Raw genomic sequence first — 7,795 nt, 5'->3', positions numbered from 1 at the left:
CAGGCCGAAGGTAAAAGTTTGTGCATTTTAGCTTTGCATGCATTTTCACTAGTACCTTAAAGTGCCGCTGAGGTAAGTGAGTGTGCAAGAATTGCCAGAGTTGCGTTTCAAGCGTGGCGGTATCAAGCGGAAGCTGTTTTCTGGTCTCCCGGGCCCGCTGGAAGGACTCATTTACTTCTCGGCAAATGCGCGGCGATGTAACACAGTACTGTCGCTGTTCACACCGACACTCTATACTTGCAAACATGACTATAACGCAACACATCGCGGATGTGAACCTGATAAGTACGTGCGTAAAATGTAAACATTCACGGCTGCTGTGCTCCAGAAAACTAGTGGCGGTTATTGGCGCCGCATGAATAAAAAAAAATAGTGCTGGAAAACTTAATGATCGGTGTTGGCTTCTTTGAACTGCATATATTTCTGCACATTCAAGAGGAAAACATTAGAACTGATGGCGACTTCACTAATGTCACGTTCACTTCCACTCATGCCACCGTCATCCACCATGTTTCCATCCTGCCACCGTCATCCGGCTTGTTCACCAAGCCATCCACAAAACATGTTTTGCTCGCCACCATCAGCCAGCATTTTCCACTTAACACCAAAAAGCTCGCCACCACCACCACCATCTGCCACCATTTTTTCCACTCTCGCCACCATCAGCCAGCATTTTCCACTTACCACCAAAAGAAGCTCGCCACCACCACCACCATCTGCCACCATTTTTTCCACTCTCGCCATCATCAGCCATCATGACCACCACAGCTTCCACCACATCCACTATTCTTTCCACCTTGTCCACTATTGTTTCCACCATGTCCACCAAGATTTCCAGCATCCACCAACCCACGATTTTCAATAGGGTCGATTTTCGTTAAAAAATTAAGGTAACTCTTCGGAGTTTATACATTTGCCGTAAAATATCCAGGTATGTCTGTTGTGCTACTGTACTACACAGTATATTTTATATGGATTATTATCATATCGAATGAAACACATTTAAGTAATCAAAGTTAAGCCATACAGAGGGGTTGGTAGTATTCCGTAGATTTCTTTCATTTACTTCTTCATGACATGTATGTGATTCATAACAGCTTTTCCCTTAGTGTTCACTGTGTTACTTGAATGAATACGCAGCCCTGTTTGGATTTTAAAAGTTCTCGATGAATATTTCGTAGAAGATCTAGAGGTATAGATTACTTTTAAGGCAAACAATGTGTCTGATTAGAGCGGGCACTTTAGCAAAGCTTTCATTTTGCTGGATCCCAGAAAAACGTTGTGCATGATGCAGGTAGTGAAGTGACTTCAAATACGGTTGCACTGAAATTTCAATGCGCTATGCGTAGGAGGTACAACAGAAGCTTGTCCACTGAGAGAGCTCTGACAAGTTATATGTAAGTATGCAATGCTAGTCTATGCGTTGCAAAGCATGTACAATGGTTTGGTTGTCAACTTCTATTTCTTTTCTGTAGAGTGAAGGTTTCGTTATTTCGCGTACTCTAGAGTCATTCATTGGTAGCCTTAAAGAGCGACACATGCTTCCTAGATTCGTCTCTATATTCAAGTGTGAAAAGCTATAGCTAATGCAAAAGCAAGCGAAACGTTCAATTTTTTTTCTTGCAGCATTGTGAGAGGTTCAAGTGCAAATCAACTCAGCCACATCAAAGAGCACGTGCTATGCAACATATTCCGTACAAGTATGTCGATGGCCACTGCGTTAATGCGTTTTACAACGATGACCTAGTTCGTTCAGCGCTCAACTACAAGCCAGAACCGGGCGACGTCTTCATCGCGACGTATCCCAAATGTGGAACGACCTGGCTCCAGTTCATTGTCTACGGGATATTCAATCGCGGCTCCTTCTCCAAAGATCCTGTAGAGTTCGCGCTTGCTTCGCCATTCCTGGAATTGCTGGGAGCCGAAGCCGCGTTCAAGATGCCGCGACCTGGAGCCATTAAGACACACATGCCTTTCGGAAAGATTCCATACTCGAAAGACGCCAAGTACATCACCATCGCTAGGAACCCTTTTGATGTCTGCGTTTCGTTCTATTACCACACCACCGAAAATACAACATACAATGTACAGGGCATGACGTTTGACGACTACTTCGACAACTTCGTGCGTGGCACAGTACCCTTCGGAGATTACTTCGACCACCTGCTTTCCTGGTATGAACACAGAAATGACTCGAACGTCCTCTATCTGACCTATGAAGAACTGAAAGGAGACACCATGTGAGTATTTTGCAAAAATTTTATTCGAAGCTCCCATGTAAAAGAATACGGTAACTTGTCGATATAGTAAATCCAGTACATACCTCTGCCTCGCACATGTTTATTCTGAACAATGATATGGCAAAACTATGAATTCTCAGAGATATATGTTGATGAAATCTCAAGGGAGCCCGCCCATACCACAGCAGGCTTCAATGTATTAGTCATCCCTAACAACATCTCGCTGATACAGAGTGTCCGCACAAAAAGATCGCTCCTGCATTAATCATCGGCCGTTCCAAGAAGCAGCATTACAGGTTGGGGTCACTCTGGCCTATGGCACAATAGCTACCCCCTTTTGTGTGACATTCAACTGCTCCACCAGCCTTTATCCTTCTTACTTTTTACAGCGCCCTTCGTTTTCAGACCATGCTCTCGGTTTACTACTGATGTTGTATATATAACGTTTCCAACGCACCCTTGTTTATATCTATTTTTTAATGTAAGCAATGCGCATATCATCCGAAGCACGCGCGACTCGTGTAAAATATCTTGCACGTTCATCGCATTACATATGTTTTCTGAACTGTAAATGTTGTGTACTATCGTGAGCAATATGAGCTCGAACACGCGAGCGCGTGCCGAATGGCTTGAAAACCGAGATAGCGTGATATGTGGATGGCGCTGCCGAAACCGGACGGTAAAGGAGGGGTGCTCTTCCGATGACTGTTGGCAGACCCACTTCGCACCGTTGCTGCGAAACGACAGTTGAATGCGTGTCATCGGCCGCTTGCCATAAAACGCAAAAAAAAAAACGATTGCACGAAAAGCAATAATAAGTAAAAGAGGCGTATCAAAATGCTCAGCTAACACCACCTCGATATAATACCATGGCAAGTGCATCACGGCAGGCTACGTCCCCGCCGATATCTCAGCGGCTACACAGCCTGATGGGTCATTGGATGTGCTCGCTGGTGTGAATTCATATCACCGCTAGCGGTCACTGACCCGGTATAAGCTGCCGCTTTTTGCAGCAACGACATTGAGACGGGAGTGTCAACAGATATCGGAAGCGCGGTGCCATTTCCATTTTGTTTCCCTCAGCGGCCGCTGCGAATCAGCCGATGTTAGTGTGCCTAAAGTCCCTGAATATTTTTTTTTAAAGTACCCTCTTTCTTTAACCGAGCCGCATGGCGGCAAGTTGGGAGAGTAGGCGCGGCCTGTTCAGAGAGTAGGCTCGGCCTGTTGGGAGAGGATATAGAGGAGGAAAGCGCCAGAGTAGAGAAAAGTGTCGCTACTTTCCATATTAAGGGGCTTTAAGTGCGCTTCCATGTGTGCGGCCCCCTTAGGTTGTTGCCATTCTTTGAAGGGGCTAATGCCGCCGCGACGCCACTTTTGGATGCGAAGCATCTTATAGCGGAGATCAAACCGGTGGTGGTGGTGTGCGGCGTGGCCACCCTTACTGCGCATGCGCAAACCCTCTCTACACACCTCCTCTCCCCTCCCCCTTTCTTCCTTCCCCTCCCACTCTCCACTCCTCCTCTGAAACGCGGGCTCGACATGCCGAAGTTCTCTCCTGCGCAACGCCGCGATGAGCGCCAGCGCATTCGCGTCTCCTCCCCCCTCTCTCTCCTCCCCTACGCTGCACCCCTCTCGCGCGCCTGTCGGCCGCGTTCCCCGCTCGCCCTGCGAGAATTAACGGCCAGGCTAGAGGGAAGACACGACGCGCGTAGCGTTCCTTTTCGCGTTCCACGACGCGTGGTCGGTGGCATGCCCAACGAACGCCAACAGAACGCGATCGTGCAAGCGCTCCGGCTTCGCACCTCCTCATAATCCCCTTTAGCGGGAAATGGTGTAATTTTAGGGGCGAAGCTCCTTAAGGCGGCACCCGTTCGTCCCTCGTAGTCGTAGTCGTAGTAGTCGTAGTGCGTAACCAGTCTTACGCTTTGACCTCCAAGGTGGTGCTGGTGGGAGATTTTTCCTGTGCGTTTGAACAATAAAAAATTCGCAGCGTGCGCGTTAACTAAAGCCGAATTCTTCTGTCTCTCATTCCCCATTAGCAGCCATTGGCATGTTCCAGTAGGAAACGTTAGTAGAAGTAGAAGTGTAAGTGTTAGCTAAAAGCCGACTTCTTCTGTCTCTCATTCCCATTAGCAGCCATTGTTTACCCCAAGGTAGTGCCTGGTGAGATTTCTCCTGTGCGTGATTAAACAATAAAAATTTTGTTCAAAACGCCGTTGATTGATGAAATAAACCAACGAAAGACGCCAGATGTTTTGTAAAAGCAAAACGAAAGAACGCCAGATGTTTCTAAAGCAAAACGAAAAGACGCCAGCTGCTTAACGAAAGACGCCAGATGTTTTCTAAAGCAATGGTTTTCTAAACAATGAAAATTCACAGCGCACATGTAAAATTAAAGTGAGCTGCAAGTCGTCATAACTCATCGAACCTTTAGTATAAACGCGCCCGATCTCACGTCGGTGATGATGTACTGCGCAGAATTCACGGAAGATTCACGGTTTACCGATTAACCTCCGCATCTTCGCCCACTCATCATCATTCACTCCGTGGATATGCTGTGATTTTTTTTTTTGCCCTGCGTCTTGCGCCTCTCAGCGCAGCCGCCGTAGAGCGGTGAGACGCCGGCAAAGCGCCGTGGGCTCAAATATTGCAGCCACGCCGCAGTAGACGCCGCGGGTGTCCTCACCCTAAAGCAGATAAAACGCGCATCAAGGCACCCTAGCCGATGTAGGGTTCGAGGCTATTCGCCACACGCTCGCGCGTTCGAGCTCATATTGCTCACGGTAGCACGGGTAGCGCTTCTATCATTCACAGATGTACCACATGAATTTCATCGCGCCTGTTCTAATAATATATGTGGTTTAACGTGTAACCACGACATGATTGGTAGAGACGCCGTAGTGGAGGGCTCCGGAAATTTCGTCCACCTGGGGTTCTTTAACGTGCACCTACATCGAAGTACACGGGCCTCAAATATTTTCGCCTCCATCGAAAATGCAGCCGTCCCTACCGGGATTCGATCCCGCGACCTTCGGGTCAGCAGTCGAGCGCCATAACCACTAGACCAGCGTGGCGGGGCATCGTGCGCATTCTCATCCGTTATACCTCAACTCAGAAGTATCAGTGCTGCCCCCTTTTTTTATTTTTAGTGAAACTCGACACGAGTCGTTTTTAAGTTTTGTTGCTTTCTCTGCCCATTATAATTATTCTTTAAAGCAACTTATCCTGCCGTGACTGATGAAGTACTTTTAGACATTCTCACTATGTCTAAAATCTGTCTATGATTTCCCAGAGTGCACAGAAATTATGAATTTTGCTTGAAGACGCGGGGCAGATTTCGTGAACTACACTCTTGGAGAAAAAGTTAGTGAACGCATGCATTTACTAGTTGCGAGCGTATTTTACTACCTTCGCGGCATCCCTTTACTAGCCACAGCTAGTAAAGCTAGTAAATTATGCCGGTACTAACCAGGGAGCGTTTCGTGGTGTATTTAACTAGGTAACTACTGAGATACCTGTGTTGTCAGATGCATTGTCTGTTATGCCGTAATTGTGACAGTCTAATGAAAAATTTAGAGAAGAGTTTAATATTCTAGATTATGTTGGAATAACAGTTTCGTGCTACGTGATAGCATATATATATATATATATATATATATATATATATATATATATATATATATATATATATATATATATGTATGGAAACAGTGATGTACAGATAGTGGGCAAAAAATAATCGATTATTTCTCTAAATTCCATGGCTGCTAACCGTACCGTGTGTGCTATTCCAAAGAAGGCACATAAATAGCCGTCAAGCTGCTGTTAGTGATGGCGCGTGCGTTGAAGCCTTGATATTCTGTGCATATATGCTCTTGTAGTATATTCCGCTTGATAAGACAATGCCACGCATATATAATAAGCAAAATAGGCATGAACCCCCAGTTGGCTGATTGTTGTCCACTAGAGTTAGTACGGCTATTAAGTTGCTAGTGCGGTTACGAACAGTTTAGTAACGGACTAACCATTCGAGTTAGTACTATCCACTTACTAACCAGGTAGAGAACTTCACTAACCTGCATTTTACTACCTTCATTTACTAAGTGGTTAGTGCATTCTGTGGCAAGCAACTGTTAGTATTTAGTTAGTGAATATGCCGACCTTGATTCTACGAGTGTACCGAATACATAAGTCTTACTTTGTTGCATACCCGCCACGGTGGTGTACTGGTTATGGAGCTCCACTCCCTGCCGCGGCGGCTGCATTTTCGATGGATGAAAAATGTGTGAGGCCCGTGTACTTAGATTTAGGTGCACGTTAAAGAACGCCAGGTGGTCGAATTTCCGGAGCCCTCCACTACGGCGTCTCTACCAATCATGTCTTGGTTTTGGGACGTTAAACCCCAAATATTCAAGAAGTTAAATTATTTTGTTGCGTTAATAAAACATCAGTTTTTCATATTTAGTATTTTCTTAAGATACTAGAGCGATAGTTATCGTTCAATATTGCAATATCGCTGCAGTAAGTTTTCAGAGAATATTTGTCATTGCCGTAGTTCACACCTCCCGCTGCGAGATTATTACCTATTGAGAGAAACATATCGGTTTTCCAAACATAGAATCAGCGGAATTTGCACAACACACAGCTCAGCTACCACGTTTATTGTTTCTCTCCACCAGGACGAAGATCCTCAAGATAGCTGACTTTCTCGGAACTGAGTTTGGCAGCATGCTGCGGAAAGATGACAACATCATGAAGGAGCTGCTTGACGGCTCTGCATTCAAAAACATGCAAGCAACTGTCGACAGCGGGAGTAGCGTTCTCCATCGCCTGTTAGACTTGCCACCCGAGCGGGCGCTGAAGTCGCTGGAAGTGTTCCGGGAGCCCCTGCGGCACAGGTCGGCCAGCAAACGCCCCGTGACTTACTTGCGAAAAGGCATCGTCGGGGACTGGAGGAACCACTTCTCTGAAGAGCAGGTGGAGAGGATGAAGAAAAGAGTTAACGAGAAGTGTGGTCACACGGACGTGATGAGTCTATGGGACGGGATAGGTCTTCCGCTTTAGTGAGATTGTGCGTAAGGGTACTTCTCAATATCACGCAACTTGCTGTCGATAATCTAATTTTCATTTGAACTAATAACGGGAGGACATGTTCGCTTTCAATAATTCAAATAAAAGATCATCAAGGCATGCAGCATCATCCGATTCCTTCTACACAGCCACAGGAACGAGAAAAGTACACGCACATTTGATTGGGGGATTGCTGTTTTCAATGGCCACTGATAGAGCGCGTTTGCGGTGTAAGTGGGTCACATAGGGGTGTGCGAATACTCGAAACTTTCGAATAACGAATAGAATAGCGCTGTGTTCGATCCGTTACACGAATCGAATAGCGCGTATTCGATTTACCGCATATTTTCATATACTTTTCAAATAATCAGCACTGAAGGGAAAACCCCACAGAAACAATAAGATCATTCCGTTAAGCTTGCGCGTCTAGTGTATTCGATAGTCTGGTGTATTCGAGAGCTTACGCGTCCTCCAGCGATAACATG

General features: G+C 46.0%; 1 protein-coding gene across 1 annotated transcript; it reads left to right on the top strand.

Annotated features, from left to right (window-relative positions):
• The first annotated feature begins 1,680 nt into the window (after positions 1-1,680).
• Positions 1,681-7,304, top strand: LOC119373489 (sulfotransferase 1B1). The gene is made up of 2 exons (XM_037643533.2): positions 1,681-2,240; positions 6,920-7,304. The coding sequence occupies exons 1-2, from the start codon at positions 1,681-1,683 to the stop codon at positions 7,302-7,304; spliced, it is 945 nt and encodes a 314-aa protein (XP_037499461.1).
• The last annotated feature ends 491 nt before the right edge of the window (positions 7,305-7,795 follow it).

The sequence above is a fragment of the Rhipicephalus sanguineus genome, chromosome 11, assembly GCF_013339695.2.
Source record: "Rhipicephalus sanguineus isolate Rsan-2018 chromosome 11, BIME_Rsan_1.4, whole genome shotgun sequence".
NCBI classification, from domain to species: domain Eukaryota; kingdom Metazoa; phylum Arthropoda; class Arachnida; order Ixodida; family Ixodidae; genus Rhipicephalus; species Rhipicephalus sanguineus.
Note: the sequence above shows the minus strand (reverse complement) of the source record. Positions and strands in the feature narration are given on the sequence as shown.